The sequence below is a fragment of the Pimephales promelas genome, chromosome 4 (assembly GCF_988280905.1).
Source record: "Pimephales promelas chromosome 4, fPimPro1.hap1.1, whole genome shotgun sequence".
NCBI lineage: Eukaryota > Metazoa > Chordata > Actinopteri > Cypriniformes > Leuciscidae > Pimephales > Pimephales promelas.
In genome coordinates this window covers 19,965,515-19,986,711 of record NC_142772.1, presented here as the reverse complement: position 1 = coordinate 19,986,711, position 21,197 = coordinate 19,965,515, and the positions used below count along the sequence as shown (strand labels likewise).

Genomic DNA, 21,197 nt, shown 5'->3' with positions numbered 1-21,197 from the left:
TATGTGTATTCTCTAATAAGTCCCCCCCTCTGGGTGGCATTAATTGCATACGTCTCTGACTTATGAGATATGCTCCCCAGTGTACATTGTTATTCTAGAGCTAAAAAATAGGAGGAGTCCGCGAGCCGCTCTCTGATTCAGAGAAACTGACACACCGCACCGGCACCGGGGAGGGGGTAGTGCGGGTGAAGATCAGACTCTCCGTTATGATGGGAAAACAGAATTTTACTTTTATATTATGATGTTTTTTTTTTGTTTTTTTTTTAATGTAAGAATCTTGCTGATATTATAATTGGATCTCAAAGAACATTAAACTTAAAAAAAAATGCAGCTCAATACCCCTTTAATGTCTGCATGATATACCTCATGCTATTTAGCCAACATTCAACAGTGTTTTGAGCATAAATTATTCTTGATCTAATTATTCTTGCTGATACATCATTTTGCGGTGTATGGAAATGATTGTGATAATAACAAAAGCTTAGTGGAGGTCAAGTGATAAATGTCCTAAATGTTTCTTTTTATTATTATTATTATTATTATTATTTTTTAGTAGGCCTAAATTAAAATTAAATGGACTGCCATCTTAAAAAAAAAATCATGTATATACTTCAATTAATCCATTTCATGTCATTGTCATGTTTCATAAGAACACATTTTTGTTTTTAGGCTAGACCCTTATATATAAAACATGTTTATTATTTATTTTTGTTTCAAACCTTATTCAGTACATTCATTTTCAGCACCTTCAAGTATGATTTTGTGCTACTAATTAATAGGCAGTCTCCTATTATCATTAGTTACAAAATGTGGCACAGCTGTCAAGAGTATCAAAGGTATCAAAGGCAAAGAAAAACACAAAGGCAAAACCATTAGTGGTTTGAAACTGCATAGCTGCATGTTTAAAAAAAGCAAACAAGCAAACACATCATGCATTATTCAAGCCGTTACCCAATGTAATTAAAATACAATCTAAAAAAAAGGCAAAATAATACAAAACTTGTAAAGTCATACTAAAACCATTATACTAATATAATTCTAGTCTGAAATGTTGATCTGCTTTTAACGTTTTAATTGAGTCTTTGCTGCAACCAAGTCCTCATGGTCTCTAGATTCCTTCTGAGCCACACAATGTTCTTCTGCAAGTTTTCTGTTGCAACCTGTGTGACACGCAGCTGAGATACCTGCTCTGTGATGGACTTGAAGAAAGCCTCAACCTTAACACAACAATAATGAATAGAAACACTGTAAATAAGCCATCAAAGCTGATCATTCCCTCTAAACAACAAATAAACAACCAACCTCTCTCAGCTCCTCTGTGGACGAGAACTGAGTTACAGTGCCAACAATGATGTTTCTGATTCCAAAAGATCCCAGCGGAAACCTTTGATAATGAGATACGAGTCTCGTCATAATGATGAACATAATGACCAAATCACAACTAGTGCTATTTAAAGGAGTACTTCACTTTTAAAAAAACTTTTTCTGATAATTTACTCACCCCCATGTCATCCAAGATATCCACGTCTTTCTTTCTTCAGTCGAAAAGAAATTAATTCCAGCATTCCAGCAATTTTCTCCATATAATGGACTTCAATGGGAACCAAAGGTCCCAAAGACAGTTTCAGTGCAAACTGTTCAAAGGGCTTTAAACGATTCCAGACGACGAATAAGGGTCTTATCAAGCGAAACGATCGCTCATTTAAAAAACAAAATAACAAAGTTTAAGTTTTATAAGCTCAAATGGTCTCCTTGCTCTCTTCTATGATGCGCGTTCATGACTCTCCTGTTCGAACTCGTTCATCAAAATAAACAAATCTTTTTTCGTGTCATTCGGTTCATTCAACGAAGGAAATGACCGAGTTGACTCTGGAAAAGATTTGTTCATTTTGATGAACGAGTTTGAACAGGAGAGTCACGAACGCGCATCACAGAACAGAGCAAGGAGACCATTTGAGCTTATAAAACTTAAACTTTGTTGTTATTTTTTTTTTTTAAATGAGCGATCGTTTCGCTTGATAAGACCCTTATTCATCGTCTGGAATCATTTAAAGCCCTTTGAACAGTTTGCAGTTTGCACTGAAACTGTCTTTTGGACCTTGAACCGTTTGGTTCCCATTGAAGTCCATTATGGAGAAAAATCCTGGAATGTTTTCATCAAAAAACTTAATTTCTTTTCGACTGAAGAAAGAATGACATGGACATCTTGGATGACATGGGGGTGAGTAAATTATCAGCAAAAGTTTTTTTAAAGTGAACTACTCCTTTAACAGCTTTATAACCAAAATAAAAAGCTGTGGATTGCACCTACTTTTCTACCAGTTCATTCCAGTGTTTCTTCACAAAATCCCATGCTAGAAAATGACCCATTGGATTTCTGGCCACCATGTATATGAGACTGGGTAAATTCTGTGTTTTTATTACAGTTCCATCCATTCCAAGCTGTAATAATCTACAGACAAAAAAAAAAAAAAAAAGAGAGAGAGAAATAGGCATTGTGTGATGTTAAACATAACACACAAAATCAGAATACATGACTTTTTAACACTAGAACCATCACAGGATAAAATTTACCCATGGCTTTTCAAATGTACATATCAGATTTTCAATAAAAAGTCTCCCAGTCATTGACTTTTACTACAACTGTGTTATTTAGAATTCCCTGTTGTTAAAAATAAAAACAGATTAAAAACAGTAGGGGAGCGCGGGGCACAACCTAACGCGGGGTTAAATGTAACACGGACCTTTTTGCATATTCGTCAGGATCAAACAGGCTGTGTTTACGATATTTTTCTCTTACTGCCAGAAGATGGTCTCCCGCGAATTTGCGGAAAGTTTTGATTATATTTCGTGAAGATACTGGACAAAGAGTGTTTTGACACCATGAAAGTAATTTTTTTCATTATAGGTTTTTTTCCGGTTTCTGGGTTGGGTGTAAGTTTCCAAATCTAACTTTATATTGCCTTAATCACTGTCTTGTTGGCTCAAACATAGCACCGCTTTGAAAAATTTTCTGCAATTCCTAGCGACTGTTAAAATATGTAATACACAGCGGGGTTAGTTGTAACATAGTGTTACAACTAGCCTCCAAGTGTACAATGATAATCAAATGAAAACGGAGCCACACAACTTTTCAGGTTTTTTGAGTATACATTTAACTTTGTTGGACTTTCACAAACAATGTTGGAATTTAAAATGTTTAAAATTTAGTGTAATATGAATGATAACTAGTTTATTTATTAAAAATATGGCCTGTTATTAATGCAATAAACCCTTTAAATTTTTATTTTAAGCTCATTTGTATTATTATTACTGTTATTATTATTAATAATAATAATTGTATATGCAGCTGCCACACACAAATCTAATTTAATTGCAATTACAATATTTATAATTTTATTTATTATTATTTTTTTTGCAAAACTATGCATCCCCTTTCTATGTCTCTATCCATGATATTGATCCATAATAGAAGGATGATTGGATGAGGGATGGATGTATGGATACTGTATCTGTCTATACAGATGCACAAACAATATCAAACTATACAAATAAAATAGTCCTGAATTAAGTGTGTTACACACAAGTGTTACAACTAACCCCTCTGCCTGTTACTATTAACACTGCATATGGGGTAAGTTGTAACATTTGCACTTCTGTCACTTTCAGCGCAACTGTACGGAAATGGTAGGTCCTAGAAACAAACTTTAAGTGTTCATTTGTAGCAGAGATGTGTATTTGTATGTTGCTTGTGTAAAAAAAAAGTAATTTAATTAATTGAGCCAAAACCAAAATGCGTTAGGTTGTGCCCCGCTCTCCCCTAGTCACGTACATGGGTAAATTTTACCCACTGGCAGTTTCGTGTAAAGTTCTAGTGTAAATGCTTCGATAACAATGTACCTTGAGAGTTTGTCAGAGTCCTTGCTGCTTGCTAAAGCTGAGAGAAACTTGCTTTTCTCTGTCTCACACATGGAATCACCATACTTTTCCAGGAGGTAGGCCCAACCACGGTCATCCTGGGCTCCAATCATATAAACCGTCTCAGACACATCAGTTGGTAAGCTGTATGTAAAACATTAGTCAGGTGTTAAGAAATCTGCTGATATAATCATTTTAAATGATAAAAATGTGATATTTATTTAGAAGGGTAAAATTGCAGAAACAAATACTGTATTGTCAAGTCACCTGATTGCACCATTGGATTCCACCCAGCTATCATAGAGCTGTTTAGCCTTTTCCAAACACGGTGGATAACCCAAATCACATGCAAGGGAAAGAACCTCTTCACGCAGTCTCCGGTCTGAGACCGTCCCATCATCACTCCACGACTGCTTGTCAATCACGTCTCTGAAATACTGCAAGATGTACGTCTGCAAAACAAAACCAGATATAGAACACATACAAGATGAAATAAACTCAGACAAGAGGATCTCATTTGAACTCAACGTGTGGTTCTGCAAGCTGCCTTACTGAAATGAAAGACTCTTTGATGGATATGTTGAGGAATGAGGACAGTAAATGAAATTAGACTCCAGGAAATGTTTGTGTCATACCTTCAGATTATGAGTCACGTCGGCTATGTTTCTCTTTTCTATCAGCTTGTAGAATGATTGAAGATAGCCAAGTCCTTGTAGGAGAGGAACATTGTGGGTCTCAGACTTCAGGTAACTGATCAGATCTAACGCTCGGTCTAGTGACAGTCGTCCTGCGCTGGAAATGATGAAAATAAATAACATTATGAGCTCATACAATTATGCTCCTCTGGTTTTCCCTGTGATGAGATAATGAGAGCAGCGGACCTGCACAGTAACTCACGTGACTAGCTGGAAGGCGTTATGAATGAGACTGGCTCTGTCGTTGAAGCTTAGAGCCGTGTGGTTTACTCTCAGAAGCTCTGTCAGGGCATTCCAGCCCTCCTCATCATAATGAACCATGTAATATCCATTCATGTCAGTGTTGAGCTTCACCCAGTCTACTTCCTCATCCAGCGTCAACACATCTGGGAGAGAGAGAGATTGGTGGAAAAAGTTATTGACTGTATGGGTGAACTTGATTTCACCATGTCCAACTAACAAATATGTGGCAACTACACCAGTTTACATACAGTATATACATTTGAGAATGATTTTTCACCAAATCTTACCTGATTTTGTGTACAAAATGTGCTTTATCTCATGGTCAGAGTGACTTGTTTTATATGTCAAAGGGATGTGCCACAGATAGCTATGGAGAATAATTGTTTTCTGTTACGAAGAGTCATATCAGAGACATTTCACTGCCTTTTTTTACCTATATAATTATGACATACAACTGTAAAACTCAAATAACAGCGAGAACTGTAAACAAACAATATGTGATTATGTAGTGTTGTTACCCATCTTGAAGTGAATGCCATGAGGGATCATCTGGCAGGACAATCTTTATGAAGCGTTCTTGCCCAATGTAAAGTTTCCTTTTTTGCCGCTTCACTGTGACCAGTGGTATGCCCTTTTGTAGAGTCCAAGTATACATCATTTCCTTCAGGTCTACATGCTCCCCAGCAAAACGATACTACAATGTAAAGAGTTTTTCAGACTGTTACAGTAAGTATCACCATCAGGGTGCAAGAAAACATTTTGAAGCATGTCTTTAGTGGTGTCTATTCTGTTTTATGTGTTAAATAGCAAAAATTGAATATTTTATTTATAATATGACACTTTACCGCATTTTTAGTAGCTTGAGTACTGCTGTAACAGTGTTCCCCTGCTGTAAATTTCTCTTCAGAACATGTCTGTACCGAGAGTGAAGAGAGAATGAGATTTTGTTTTGATGCTAAATTTTAAATGTATGACAGAAAAAGGAAGTGACATACTTTAATAAGGCTGTCCCACAGATCTTCATTTCTGGCATTGCTGTACCTGAACCTCTGAAGATACCGAATTATGCCACTCTGAAAGCCTTCATCTGTCAAGAAATGCCTCAGCATATGGAGAATACATGCTCCCTAAAATAGCCAGTAATAATGTAGTTGAATAAAATAAACAAAGGCTTCACCTGCAATAGTGATAATGTTTTAACGTTGAACATTTTCCAACCTTGTCATATGACACAGTATCAAACATTTCCTTTATCTGAGTTGGGTTTTCGGCTAAACTGGAAATTGGCCTGGAAGAATTTAGCGAATCCCGTCCAATAGCTCCAAAGCAGGTGTCCAGGAAGTGGTCCTCCTAACATGTAAAAGAAAGCATGTGAGACCCTATTCAAAACAAGCTAGTCTAGAGAATATTAGTGTTGATATTTATTTATTCATTTATTACTCTGCTCTAGAATACTTGATTCACTTTGGTCAAAGTATGATTATTTTGCATATTCCAAGCTAACAAAAACGGTGTTCTAAGAACATTAGCTAATGTTCATATTAAAGAAGTAGTTCACTTAAAAAAACAACAACTTTTGCCGATAATTTACTCATCCAAGATGTCCATGTCATTCTTTCTTCAGTCGAAAAGAAAGTAAGGTTTTTGATGAAAACATTCTAGCATTCTAGGCGACGGGTCAGACTAAGAGCGGTTCAAAAACCCCCTTATGAAGGAAATACACCCAAGGACCGTGACGTCGCCCGTTATGGCGCAGCTGGGGCCCCACCCTGGAGCCAGGCCCGGGGTCGGGGCTCGTATGCGAGCGCCTGGTGGCCGGGCCTCTCCCCACGGGGTCCGGCCGGGCTCAGCCCGTAGAAGCGACGTGGGACCGTCTTCCCGTGGGCTCACCACCTGCAGGAGGAGCCGTAAGGGGCCGGTGCAGAGAGGATTGGGCGGCAGTCGAAGGCAGGGGCCTCGGCGACCCGATCCCTGGACACGGAATCTAGCCTTAGGGACGTGGAACGTCACCTCACTGGCGGGGAAGGAGCCCGAGATTGTGCGTGAGGTTGAGAGGTTCCGACTAGAGATAGTCGGAATCACCTCTACGCATGGCTTGGGTTCTGGAGCCACACTCCTTGAGAGAGGATGGACTCTTCACCACTCTGGAGTTGCCCATGGTGAGAGGCGGCGGGCTGGTGTGGGCTTGCTTATAGCCCCCCAGCTCAGCCGCCATGTGTTGGAGTTTACCCCGGTGAACGAGAGGGTCGTTTCTCTGCGCCTACGGGTCGGGGATAGGTCTCTCACTGTCGTTTGTGCCTACGGGCCAAACGGCAGTGTAGAGTACCCGGCCTTCTTGGAGTCTCTGGGAGGGGTGCTGGAAAGTGCCCCGACTGGGGACTCCGTTGTTCTACTGGGGGACTTCAACGCTCACGTGGGTAACGACAGTGACACCTGGAGGGGCGTGATTGGGAGGAACGGCCCCCCCGACCTGAACCCGAGTGGTGTTCAGTTATTGGACTTCTGTGCTAGTTACAGTTTGTCCATAACGAACACCATGTTCAAGCATAAGGGTGTCCACCAGTGCACGTGGCACCAGGACACCCTAGGCCGTAGGTCGATGATCGACTTTGTGGTCGTTTCATCTGACCTGCGGCCGTATGTCTTGGACACTCGGGTGAAGAGAGGGGCGGAGCTGTCAACTGATCACCACCTGGTGGTGAGTTGGATCCGATGGCGGGGGAGGAGGCTGGACGGACTCGGCAGACCCAAGCGTACTGTAAGGGTTTGCTGGGAACGTTTGGCCGAATCTCCTGTCAGAAAGATCTTCAACTCTCACCTCCGGCAGAGCTACGACCAGATCCCGAAGGAGGCTGGAGATATTGAGTCTGAGTGGACCATGTTCTCCACCTCCATTGTCGAAGCGGCTGCTCGGAGCTGTTGCCGTAAGGTCTCCGGTGCCTGTCGAGGCGGCAATCCTCGAACCCGGTGGTGGACACCGGAAGTAAAGGATGCCGTCAAGCTGAAGAAGGAGTCCTATCGGGCCTGGTTGGCTCGTGGGACTCCGGAGGCAGCTGACAGGTACCGGCAGGCCAAGCGGACTGCGGCCCGGGTGGTCGTGGAGGCAAAAACTCGGGCCTGGGAGGAGTTCGGTGAGGCCATGGAGAAGGACTATCGGCTGGCCTCGAAGAAATTCTGGCAAACTGTCCGGCGCCTCAGGAAGGGGAAACAGTCCCCTACCAATGCTGTTTACAGTAGGGGTGGGCGGCTGTTGACCTCGACTGGGGATGTCGTCGGACGGTGGAAGGAATACTTCGAGGACCTCCTCAATCCCGCCGTCACGTCTTCCATTGAGGAAGCAGAGGCTGAGGGTTCGGAGGTGGACTCGTCCATCACCCTAGCTGAGGTCACCGAGGTAGTCAAGAAACTCCTCGGTGGCAAGGCACCGGGGGTGGATGAGATCCGCCCCGAATACCTTAAGTCTCTGGATGCTGTGGGGCTGTCTTGGTTGACACGCCTCTGCAGCATCGCGTGGCGGTCGGGGACAGTGCCTCTGGGATGGCAGACTGGGGTGGTGGTTCCTCTTTTTAAGAAGGGGGACCGGAGGGTGTGTTCCAACTATAGGGGGATCACACTTCTCAGCCTCCCTGGGAAAGTCTATGCCAGGGTACTGGAGAGGAGAATACGGCCGATAGTGGAACCTCGGATTCAGGAGGAACAGTGCGGTTTTCGTCCTGGCCGTGGAACACTGGACCAGCTCTATACTCTCTACAGGGTGCTGGAGGGTTCATGGGAGTTTGCCCAACCAGTCCACATGTGTTTTGTGGATTTGGAGAAGGCATTCGACTGTGTCCCCCGAGGCGGCCTGTGGAGGGTGCTCCGGGAATATGGGGTCCGGGGTCCTTTGCTAAGGGCTGTCCGATCCCTGTATGACCGAAGCAGGAGCTTGGTTCGCATTGCCGGTAGTAAGTCAGACTTCTTCCCGGTGCATGTTGGACTCCCGCAGGGCTGCCCTTTGTCGCCGGTTCTGTTCATAATTTTTATGGACAGAATTTCTAGGCGCAGCCAGGGGCCGGAGGGTGTCAGGTTTGGGGACCACACGATTTCGTCTCTGCTCTTCGCGGATGATGTTGTCGTGTTGGCCCCTTCATACCAGGACCTTCAACATGCACTGGGACGGTTTGCAGCCGAGTGTGAAGCGGCTGGGATGAAAATAAGCACCTCCAAATCCAAGGCCATGGTCCTCAGCCGGAAAAGGGTGGCTTGCCCACTTCAGGTTGGTGGAGAGATCCTTCCTCAAGTGGAGGAGTTTAAGTATCTTGGGGTTTTGTTCACGAGTGAGGGAAGGATGGAACGGGAGATTGACAGACGGATCGGTGCAGCTTCTGCAGTAATGCGGTCGATGTATCGATCTGTTGTGGTGAAGAAGGAGCTGAGCCGTAAGGCAAAGCTCTCGATTTACCAGTCAATCTACGTTCCTACTCTCACCTATGGTCATGAGCTTTGGGTCATGACCGAAAGGACAAGATCCCGGATACAGGCGGCTGAAATGAGCTTTCTCCGCAGGGTGGCTGGGCGATCCCTTAGAGATAGGGTGAGAAGCTCGGTCACTCGGGAGGAGCTCAGAGTAGAGCCGCTGCTCCTCCACATCGAGAGGGGTCAGCTGAGGTGGCTCGGGCATCTGTTCCGGATGCCTCCTGGACGCCTTCCTGGGGAGGTGTTCCGGGCACGTCCCACTGGGCGGAGGCCCCGGGGAAGACCTAGGACACGCTGGAGAGACTATGTCTCCCGGCTGGCCTGGGAACGCCTCGGTATCCCCCCAGAAGAGCTGGAGGAAGTGTCTAGGGAGAGGGAAGTCTGGGCATCTCTGCTTAGACTGCTGCCCCCGCGACCCGGCCCCGGATGAGCGGAAGAAGATGTATATGTATGTATGTATGTATGTACATTCTAGCATTTGTCTCCATATAATGCACTTTACTGGTAACCAAACAGTTCAAGGTCCAAAAGACAGTTTCAGTGCAAACTGCAAACTGTTCAAAGGGCTTTAAACGATTCCAGACGATGAATAAGGGTCTTATCAAGCGAAACTATCGCTCATTTAAAAAAACAAAAACAAAGCTCAAATGCTTGTCTTGCTCTGTTCTGTGTGACTCTCCTGTCCGAACTCGTTTATCAAAATGAACGGATCTTTTCCTGAGTCAATTCATTCCTTTTGTTCGTTGAATGAACCGAATGACACGAAAAAAGATTCGTTCATTTTGATAAACGAGTTTGAACAGGAGAGTCACGAACGTGCATTACAGAACAGAGCAAGGGGACCATTTGAGCTTATAAAACTTTTTTGTCTGGAATCGTTTAAAGCCCTTTGAACAGTTTGCACTGAAACTATCTTTTGGACCTTGAACCGTTTGGTTACCAGTTAAGTCCATTATATGGAGAAAAATCCTGGAAAGTTTTCATCAAAAACCTTCGACTGAAGAAAGAATGACATGGATATCTTGGATGACATGGGGGTGAGTAAATTATCAGCAAAAGTTTTTTAAAAGTGAACTACTCCTTTAAGTTATGAAAAAAGTTTTGTCTTGGTTATGCGAACGTTAAGGAAACATTCCACTTTATTATTTTGCTAACATAATGGAAATGTTATTTTTGATGAACGTCCAACTAAAACCTTTCAGGAAGAAACCATCCATGAATGATGTATAATATGTTAGAACACTATTAAAGATCAGATACAGTGGTTATCGAAATTATTCAAACCCCTTTGCAAATCAGGTTAATTTGGACAATTTACAGACTTTCAGCTGTTTGCAATGAACAAATCATACAAAAGTAATTGAAATAGTTTAAAACAACAAATGTTTCAAGGGGTTTCCCCAAATTCAACTTCTACTGTCTCAAAATTATTCAACCCTTTCATCTTTAGTACTAAGTAGAACACGCTTTTGCTGTTGTGACCTTCTGCAAATGAGATGTATAACCAGACATCATTTCTTGATACCTCAATAAATCCTATTGCCTTCCACATGCTACAGGTTTCCATTCCTAGATGATACAAGGCAGCCCCAGAGCATCACTGAGCACCACCATGCTTAACTGTCTTTTCAGCATATGCTTCATTCTTCTTCAGACATACCACTGATCCATAGGGACAAAAAGTTTCATCACTCCACAGAACAGAATCCCAAAACTTCTGTGGCTTATTTATATGATTTTGAGCAAATTAGATCTGACTTTTATTGTGCTTTTGGGTTAGTAGTGGTGCATGTCTTGGAGTTCTGGTTTGGAAACCACATGCGTTTAGTATACGCTTTACTGTGCAAGTTGAAACCTTTGTGCCTGTAGCCAGGTCTTGCTGTTAGTCTTTTGCAGTCACTCGAGGGTTTTTCTGAATCTGCCTTCTCAGAAATCTGGTTCCAGCAGTTGACAGCTTCCTATTTCTGTCCCGTCCAGGTAGTGTAACGACTGTTCCTTTAAATTTTGAACTTGCCAACTATGCTTCCAACGGTGTCTCTAGGAACATTAACATTTAGTTCCTTCGCTATCTTTTTGTATCCTGCTCCTTGTTTGTGAAGGGCGATGATATCTTCTCTAAATTTTTGGACCATTCTTTTGACTTAGCCATATTTGTAAGATGCAGTCAAATGTGACACTCAAATGTGATATTTCATGTGTTGTAGATTAAGCAAGCCTGGTGAAACTAATGAATCCCTTGGTTAGTTGCATCAGGTGTGCTTGAGACAACAGCTGTTTTGCAGATTTGTGCTGTTGTGAGGGATTCTATTCAGATTTTCAGTTGAATTTCGAGAAACCACTTGAAACATTTCTTGTGTTGAGCTTTTTAAATTCATTTTGTTTGATTTGTTTCGGTGCAAACAGCTTTGAAAAAAAAAAACATTCTACTGATGTTACTTGAAGAATGTCAGCTAAAGGTTTAAGAACGTTCCCTGTTAGCTGGGTTATAATGAGTTTTTTTTTTTTTTTTTTGGCAGAAGCTTCAAGATGATATAGGTAAAAAAAGCTGATAATGTACAGTTAGCGGGTCATCATTGCAAAATAAGCCACCTAAGGGCGAAACTATCTTGATGACTTCTTGTGGTTTATTTTGCAATAACAACTGCCTGTCTTTACGTTATCCATTACATTATATACATAGAGAAATATTTAAAGCTCTGACATACAATTTTAAGCTCTGGATATACTGCCCCAACAGAGACAAATTCCATATATCGTGCAAAGCCTTCATTCAACCATATGTCATTCCACCACTCCATAGTCACCAGGTTTCCAAACCACTGGAGAAAAAAAAGGGACTTAAATGTAATATTCCTGTAATTCATTGTTTGAGCTCAAGAAAGATAATAACAGATGAAGTTAAGAATATATTTTATATCCAACCTGATGGGCTATCTCATGTCCTATCACTGTGGTAACCCAGAGCTTATTTGACGCTGATGAGGTGTCAGGGTCATACAGAAGAGAGGTCTCCCTATAGGTAGTCAAACCCCAGTTCTCCATAGCGCCTGACTGGAAATCTGGAATAGCTATCAGATCTGGCACACATCATAAAATAAACAACAATGTAAATATCCAAAGGCACATCATATACAGTAAGAAACAGTAGAAGTGAAAGCTAAGGAAAATGCTAATGTACTCACCCAGTTTTGGCAGGGGATAGAGTATGTTGAAATATTGTTCATAAAACTCCAAAAGCCTCAAAGCAGCCTCAAGAGCATAGTGAGTCTGATGCCATTTCTCTGCAACTGCATAGATAGAAATCTTTGGGAGAAGACAAAACAGCGGATTCATGAGGATTTTCTCACCTGAGAGCCTGTGATGAAAAATTCATACAATGCAGAAAACGTTGCTGTGTTCACGTTTCCACTTCATATTATTTAACCGTCTCTAAGTTTTACTTACATTAATTCCAGTTGCCGTTAACCCACTAACAGATTTGAAGTCGCAGACAATGAAGGCCAACAGGTATGAACTCATCTTCACACTCACTTCAAATTGGTCTTCAAACAGACCATTGTCGATTTCCACAGTTTGTTCCTGTAAAGATTAGGTTATTTAAATTTTTTTAAAAGGAAAGGCCGTTTACTTTCAATCATTTTCAAAATAGTTGAATAAAAATAGGTTATTTTGAAGGTGTCCTTAATTGTTACAGTGTAATTATACATTAAGTACTGAGTAACATTAATGAACTACATGTACTTACTACATTATTAGGTTTAGGGTTTGGTTTAGGGTTAGTTTCTCGCAATTAGGCCTTATGCGTAATTTACTGTTGTTTCTATAGTAAGATTTACTGTAAAATAAAGTGTTACCAAACAATCAAACAAATAGGTCTGTAAAATTGTGAAAAAAGGTAGATACAACGTCAATGAAATAATATATACCAACAATTAATTTATTTATTCATTAAATCAGTTAGAAATAACTCTTTAAAACAACAATTGCAGGTGCTTTTTACAGTGTACATTGGTAAAGTATATGTATGAAATGAGCTTACTAATGGCATGTTAGACAAAGCTATATGTGACGGACCCCTCCTTATTCGGACAGAGTAATTAGCTTTGAAAGTGGGTTCATCAAAACATGGCAATGCCATTCGGGCAGATGTGGGCTCAAAGTGGGTGGATGCCAGGACTCTATAGGGGAGAAAATGTAGTTTATTATTTAGCAATTATTTGGAATATGTATATGTATGATTTATGAAACTTTACATTTCAGAAATTTGAACTGTACCTTGTCTCTCCTGCTTTTGTCCTATAAGTACTCCTATAAAATCCATAGAACCCATCACTCAATGGTGCTCCAAATTCCAAATACAGGAAGTATTTTTCCCCAGAGGTCAGAATCTTTGGGGAAAAGATGGCGATCTGTTCATGTGGAGGATATTCCAGCACAGAGAGCACCTTCTCTGACAGATGGGCCTCGTGCTCATCCAGAACCGTGGCTGTGAAGATCTTCAGGTTCTTGCTGTGCAGCACCACCCAGTTTGTGTTGTTTTTTACATCAATTTCAATCTTCACAGAACCATTGAACCTCAATGTGGTGAGATTGGGATGAATAAGCAGATGATAATGTACAGGCACTATGTAGTTTGGCAGGCGCATTTTACTCCATGGAAAAGGAAGGCCATTTGTGGCCATGTTATTGCCAACAGAACTATTGCTCTCAGAAGACTGGACACAAAAGCGTGACTCCAGAAAGAGCAGGATTAAAAACAAGAGATGCATATTGAAATATAACTTGTGGTAATTGGTTTTGGTTTTACTGAATTTGATGAACTTTCATATTTTCGAATGGTTAGATATTGGCAGTCACTGTACCCTGTGGAGAGAAAGAGAAATTGTTAATGATATGTAAATATTAGAAGTTCTCTTTGTCTTTCTATTTAATAGCAATAAATCACTGTATGGGTCATTCTTCATTTGTTGTGACAAATGGCGTCCCTCTTTTTAAACTTTAAATACCACCATAAAAGATCATGAAATGTATGTATTTTGTAAGGTAAAACTGCCTTGAGCACTGTTAAAATAGATATTAAATGAACAAAATCTATATATTCCTACTTTAAACAAAGAACTATCGCGTAATGCAATTGCAACAATGTAACATTTTATTCGGTTATACAGCGAACATAGATTTTAAGACGTACACTTAAATTAATTCAAATTTCACATTTTAAAAATATATAATTTATTATATTTTAAGAATAAGCTGAGTCATCCAACTTTAAGTCAATTGTCTTAAAAAATGGATATAACCAGTGTGTGTAAAGATCAGTGATGGTTGATTAGAAGAGTGAAAGTTTATTCTTTGTCATTAATTTTCACACATTTCTGACAATTTCATGTTACCATAAGCTTACATTTGACTGAATATAGGATCAAACCATTTTTTGTAGGCAAATTCTGCCTCTCGTTTGCCTCTCTAATTGGAGAATGACCCATATGCACATTTCATAATTTCTTTACATTTCACACTGAGCGTGTGTGATTGACAAAGCACTAACCCTAACCCTGACATTCAAGCACATGTAAGAATGATCAAAATGCTAATTAAAATAAAAGGCAGCAATCAAGTGCTCTTAAAATAACACGCATGGCAAAACATGGCGTTCTCTGTAGTTGACCTCACTCTGTAATGTGAGAGCCTGTTCATGTTAATACATTGACATCTCCTGTTATACAGCACACAATCTCCAGCTCTATCCTGGAGTGCATTTGTAACACTATAATGCGGTCTCTGTAAAGTAGGACAAGCATCTATACTAACAACATTGTTGAAGAACACATTCGTTTTAGCCGTTTGGTTTTGTGTCTTTACCTGAATTTCAGCTGTATCATTCTGTCGGCTGCTTTCATTTTCTCTTTCATTTGTCCTGCCCACAATTTCCTGGTTTGCAGCAGCTGCTGAGTATGTGCTGTCTGGCTGTGTATCTGTATTCAAATGACAACACAGCAGGGCTCAAGCCACCGAGTAGAGGAATGACCTAGAGCCATCAACACGTGCAAACAGCCAGTTCTTGTCTGTGTCAGCAAGTGCTAGCAGCAAGGTAAAATAAAAGGCTGGATTTAGTGGCAGCAGGAATTCGATTTATTAACAAACTCAAAATGTAACTAAACAAACTATCTCTAAAAACACGAACGAAACAACCAACACAGTCAAAAGAGAATGGACCAACATTAATTAAAAAACTAAGGCTGTGAAAAACCATAGAAACGAACTGAAACACAGGAAACAGAACTAAATGAGTGCAAAATCCACCCAAAGCAAACACAAGACCAGATCACTCGTAACATTTCCCCCATCTCAAAAAAAAAACGCAACTATGTATGCGCCATACTACATTAATCCCCTGAGGTCGAGCAACGTGCCGGCGCATTATGCTGTTGTTTTTTTTTCACATAGCTGCAACATATAATAAGGGGGTAACAAGCAGATATACAAGCAAATTAGTTAATTAGTTAAAAAATAATAGGCACCTATTCTTTTAATATATTCCAGGCAAAAAATGTACGTCTTTTGTTAATAAAATCTATACTTCTGGCTAAATATGTTCTTGTGCAATGTTTCAGGGTAATTTTGACATCTGTGGGTTTAAATTGTGAAAATTAAACATATATATATATATATATATATATATATATGATAAAAATCAAATTTATTGGCTTTTCTTACTAGATTACTTAATGTTAAATCAAAATTATTTTCTGTTATGATTTTAATTTAGATTTTACCTTGTGGTAATGAGTACTTACCTTATCCCATTGAATTGCAATGACACTTAAATGTCAGGTCAAATATACTGTGTAATTAAAACTTTTTTGTTGTTGTTGTTTTATTTTCTTGATAACAGTACCGTTCTCTGTAATTACAGTGCAAATAGTGTTGTTTCGTATTGCTACATAGTAAGTAGCTTTGTTACCCCCTTGTTACAGGGTAAGTGTAACTCCTGCGGGCTGTAAATTAAAGTGGTGCTTGTTAACCCCTTTTTACCCCAAACTTACATATTGTTCCCTTATACCTACACGGAAGTACACTATATTTACAGAAACGTACACCGTAATTTCAGTGTACTTACGAAGTTATTTGCAGGTTGTATATCTGCTTGTTGAGCCCGTTCTCATCCCAAAGCGCCATATAAGACGCTTTTGCAAAAGCGTAAATATCCAACGCACATGGCACCCTTTAACGTGAAATGAGACGCAGATATATTTGGGCAGAAGGCGCCCCCTAGTGGTCTAACCCTTACCCCACACCTTACCTAAACTTAACCATTAACCGAAGCGTCTCATTAGACGTTAAAGGGTGCCATGTGCGTTGGATATTTACGCTTTTGCAAAAGCGTCCTATATGGCGCTTTGAGATGCTTGTTACCCCTTTATTACCCCAAACTTAACATATTGTTCCCTTATACTCACACGGAAGTACACTATAATTACAGAAACGTACACCGTAATTATTGTGTACTTACCCAGTTGTTTGCGGGTCGTAAAATAAAGTGTTAGCAAAATAAAACACAAGGCTACGTCTGGAATTATACATGCAAATACATTTAAAATGATGAAGTCTTCGCCTACTTACAGGTTGTGGCCCAACAACTGCTGCCTCTGGTTTTAAAGTTGGAACCGCTTCATGTTTTAGTAACAGTTTCTTGTTGAATCCGGTGTTGAACTCGTGGAGATTCTGGAAGCTGTCTTCCGTAAAAAGCGCAGCACAGAGAGCTAGATTACGATCGTCATTTTCAGGAACATAATCAAACATAAATTGTATCCATTCTTGACGAAGTAGCGTCCGTGGGAAGCTCGAACACAGAAGACCTGACAGCTGCGTGAACACAACACACTCGACCAACTCAGATACTCAACTTTGCAGATACTGTTCATGCACCAACAGCAACATTACACACTATTTAAAATGAAAAAAGTGAAATTGCAGTCAAACCCCCCCCTCCCCCCCCCTTTAATCTCAACATTTAATACATTATTAAGACCAAAAGTTGTATCTTTTAACATTAGATAATGCACATTGAACTAGAACATTTTTATTAACTAACTGACAGTAGCATTGTTAACATATTAGACCTTATTGTAAAGTGTTTCCATTATTACTGTTATTATGACCAACCAATTGTAGCTACTCAAATCAGAGATGATGACTTGGCATAAAAAAGTAATAATGTGTGGGAAGTTCTGGGAACATAGCCAGATATTTGATATAATTTGAAATCAAACTATAGAAATTCTAAGACAACATTTTAAATGAATATATGAATAATGAATTTAAAAAATAAATCTAATAGACTATTGCACAATTGTTTTTGGTATACGTAAAAAAAAAAAAAAGAGAGATGTTTATATAAGTTGAGGCCCTGCAGGTCTCATTTGAGACAAAAAATAAAAAAATAAAAAAATGGCCAATTAATGATGCTATTTTGTTTTATGCAAAAAACTTTTAAAAGAGATCAAGCATATTAAGCATATACCTGATCAAAACATTCTTTGAAAGTGCAGTTTTATTTCATCCAGATGCACAAAAGCAGCTGGGACAGCCGTTGATGTTGATATTATCTCTTTCTCACCACAGAAGTAACCAACATAAAACAGGTGTGAATCTTTGGAAACACTATCACATTCTCACAAGAAATACAACATATCACAGAAGAACTTTGTTTATGTCAATTTCATTTTATTAAAGTAGCCTAGGCTATATTTTGTCCATTAAATTCTGAAGATCATGAACTCGGAGTGAGGTGAATGCGCAAATTGAACTCTTTTTGAATGTTGTATTGCAAGCGAGTTATTCTACTCCATGAATGAAACCTGATGCCAAACTAATAAGTGTATCAGCGCGTGTTTAGCAGCACAGGCCTTTGTGTTCTCATTTTAGCACGGCCACACAGTATTTTGGCACAGCAACACACCGATGGAAAGATTCCATGGCGGGTGTGAAATCACATGACTGAAACTTGATAATCCTTTTCACCGCCTGGCTGAACTCATAGAGCTAAACAACACCATCATGCTTCCCACCCTCCTCACCACCATGCTTTTTACAAGTAAGTTGTAGAGTTTATTGGAAGGCTAGCACAATTACTAACATTTTTTTAGCAATTACAAAGCTCAAGTAAGGCACTTCATTAGATAATATAATTTTAAATACCGTATTTATGCAATAACCAGGCGATTTTTTTTCCGTTTGTTTTGAAATATGTCTTTTTAAGGTTTTTGAAAAAAACTGTACATTTTATTTACAGTAAAAACAGAAATATTGCGGAATATTATTACAATTTAAGATAATGGTTTTCTATTTGTACTTATTTTAAAATATAATTTATTCCTGTGATAGCAAAGCTAAATTTGTATCATCATTACTCCAGTGTCACATCCTTGAAAAATCAATATGCTGATTTGCTGCTCTTATTATTCTCAATGTTAAAAAGCAGTTATGCTCCTTAATACTTTTTATTCCAGGATTCTTTGAAGAATAGAAAATTCAGTAGAACAGAAAAATAATCTTCTGACCAATATGCATCCTCCTTACTGAATAAAAGTATATCAATTTCTTTCAAAAAAGGTGGAGTAAATACATACTAATACTAACATGTCTAACTTCTATGAATACTTGTCTCTAAAGTGGGATCAGATGCTGTCCCTTATGCCATTTTATCTCCACCATTTCATCTGAACACTGATCACAGCGGCCTGACCATGCTGGTGTGTGTGGTTCATGACGTTCATCAAGGAGAGATGGAGGTGGCCTGGATTTCTAGTGGCACCAGAGGAACTAATCCAGCAGGCTCTAACTTACTCCAAGGACACAATGGCATTCAAAGCGCAATGTCTTTTATCTCTGTGGCATCGAGTGAATGGACGTCATACACTTGCTTCGTGAGTTACGGAGGCTCCAATCAACGAATATACAGACACTATGCTGGATTCCCAAAGGAGATGCCTGGTAAATTCTGTAATTATATCATGATCAGTGCATTATGTAAAAAAGTTGCTACATTATATTTTTAAGGACATCGAGTCATTTTAACTTAAATTACATTAAACTGACTTAAAAAAGTGTTGAATCTTGTATAACAAAATTTGCTTAACTTAATTTGATGAGTTAAAGCAATGTAAAAACATGTTGCCATAACTTATTGATCATTACTGTATAGTCAAGTTAAATACTTTTTAACATTTATCGCTTTTATTGTTAGTTAATACAAACACATTGCTCATAGTTAATGCATTATAACTAAAGGGACCTTATTGTAACGTGTTATATTGTAAAATGCATTTCAGAAAGGGCTGATGATGAAGAAACGTCTGATATTTGTTTGGACCATCAAAGCAGTTTATTGGAAGGTACAGCATAAGGGAAATTTGTTAATCCTAGGAATTCAATTTAGTGTCTGCTCCTTACTCATTTCCCCTATTTGCAGAAATGAGAACAAACACAGATCTAATATGTATTCAAGCTCTCAGAATTCTCCTCCTGAAAATCACCGTTTTCAACATATTGATGACAGCGCAAGCCGTCATAAAGTGGTGAGCGCATATTACTGCTTACAATGTCTGAATAGTGCCAACAATGACATTTTTCACAATTAAAATGAAACCTGTCATATTTCTCTTTTGCAAAATTTGCAGACTTTTCAAACCCGACTGTCACAGTTGTCAAGAGTTAATTGGACGCGCTGCTGAAGGAACTCCGGCTGATGTAAATGAGAACCTGGAGTGTTGATGAGCGTCTCGATGAGTTGCAGACCAACATCACGCCGCAAGACACAGGTGCTTCGATATGGGCAGATCAGTGTGATAGCTGCTCAAAACCACATCATATCCACAATACAACAATGAGCTGCACTACAAGGCTGTTTTTGTAGGCCATGGCTTTTTAAAGTCATCTTCCACTCATGTAACACTGTTGAACTGTTGATCTGAATGACAATGAGTAACCTTTGATGAAATGAGATCATTGTGCGCAACAAGGGGGTTTGTTTGAATGTGACTACCAATTTAAAGGTTTTTTTTGTGTGTGTGTGTGTGTGTGCATTTATTTCAAAATTGTTTGTAATTACACTTCAGTTCAAAAGTTTGTGGTTGGTAAGATTTTTTCTAATGTTTTTGAAAGAAATCTGTATTTATTTGACCAGAAATACAGTAAAAACTGTAATATTGTGAAATATTACAATTTAAATTAGTTTTCAATTTTTAAACATAACTTTTCTTCAGTCTTTAGTGTCATGGTCATTCAGACATCAGTATAAAATGCTGATTTGCTGCTCAAGAAACATTTCTTTCTATTTTCATTGTGGAAAACAGCTGATAAAAACAATTTGTGCTTCAACTTTGATGAATAGAAAGTTCAAAAGTACTGCATTTATTTGACATTGAAATATTTTGCCAAATTTTAAATGTCTTTACTGACAATTTAAATGAGTAGTTCACTTTTGATGAAAACATTACAGGATTTTTCTCCATATAATGGACTTCATTGGGAACCAAATAGTTCAAGGTCCAAATGAGAGTTTCAGTGCAGCTTCAAAGGGCTTTAAACATCACCAGATGATGAATAAGGGTCTTAGGACCCTTTGAGTCTTGACTCAAAAAAAGATTTGTTCATTTTGATGAACGAGTTTGAACAGGAGAGTCACGAACGCTCATCACAGAACAGAGCAAGGAGAGAATTTGTGCTTATAAAATTTAAACTTTTGTATTTATTTTTTAAATGACCGATCGTTTCGCTAGATAAGACCCTTATTCATCATCTGGTGTCGTTTAAAGCCCTTTGAAGCTGCACTGAAATTGTCTTTTGGACCTTAAACTGTTTGGTTCCCATTAAAGTCCATTA

At 39.3% G+C, this 21,197-nt stretch overlaps 2 protein-coding genes across 2 annotated transcripts; one reads left to right on the top strand and one right to left on the bottom strand.

Annotated features, from left to right (window-relative positions):
* Positions 1–562: 562 nt before the first annotated feature.
* erap2 (endoplasmic reticulum aminopeptidase 2) lies at positions 563–15,339 on the bottom strand. The gene is made up of 19 exons (XM_039662298.2): positions 15,174–15,339; positions 13,587–14,174; positions 13,351–13,489; positions 12,756–12,890; positions 12,494–12,614; positions 12,234–12,388; positions 12,017–12,130; positions 6,075–6,206; positions 5,852–5,983; positions 5,702–5,770; positions 5,375–5,550; positions 5,144–5,223; positions 4,816–4,999; positions 4,554–4,710; positions 4,186–4,370; positions 3,901–4,062; positions 2,312–2,452; positions 1,303–1,384; positions 563–1,217 (listed from the first exon to the last, which is right to left on the bottom strand). Exons 2-19 carry the CDS (start codon positions 14,078–14,080, stop codon positions 1,071–1,073), a joined length of 2,805 nt encoding a protein of 934 aa, XP_039518232.2. The 5' UTR covers positions 14,081–14,174; positions 15,174–15,339; the 3' UTR covers positions 563–1,070.
* Positions 15,340–18,371: 3,032 nt separating this feature from the next.
* Positions 18,372–20,514, top strand: LOC148981684 (uncharacterized). Its single transcript, XM_089130693.1, has 5 exons — positions 18,372–18,408; positions 18,987–19,307; positions 19,646–19,708; positions 19,786–19,891; positions 19,994–20,514. Coding segments are annotated over exons 1-5 (528 nt in total). The 3' UTR covers positions 19,995–20,514.
* The last annotated feature ends 683 nt before the right edge of the window (positions 20,515–21,197 follow it).

Coding starts and splice junctions, on each gene's coding strand:
- LOC148981684 (XM_089130693.1), top strand. CDS start 18,372: ATGCTTCCCACCCTCCTCACCACCATGCTTTTTACAA. Junction 18,409..18,986: donor CACCACCATGCTTTTTACAA/GTAAGTTGTAGA, acceptor TTGTCTCTAAAG/TGGGATCAGATGCTGTCCCT. Junction 19,308..19,645: donor ATTCCCAAAGGAGATGCCTG/GTAAATTCTGTA, acceptor AATGCATTTCAG/AAAGGGCTGATGATGAAGAA.
- erap2 (XM_039662298.2), bottom strand. CDS start 14,080: ATGCATCTCTTGTTTTTAATCCTGCTCTTTCTGGAGTCACGCTTTTGT. Junction 12,615..12,755: donor TAACGGCAACTGGAATTAAT/GTAAGTAAAACT, acceptor CTTCTCCCAAAG/ATTTCTATCTATGCAGTTGC. Junction 12,131..12,233: donor GACATGAGATAGCCCATCAG/GTTGGATATAAA, acceptor TTTTTTCTCCAG/TGGTTTGGAAACCTGGTGAC.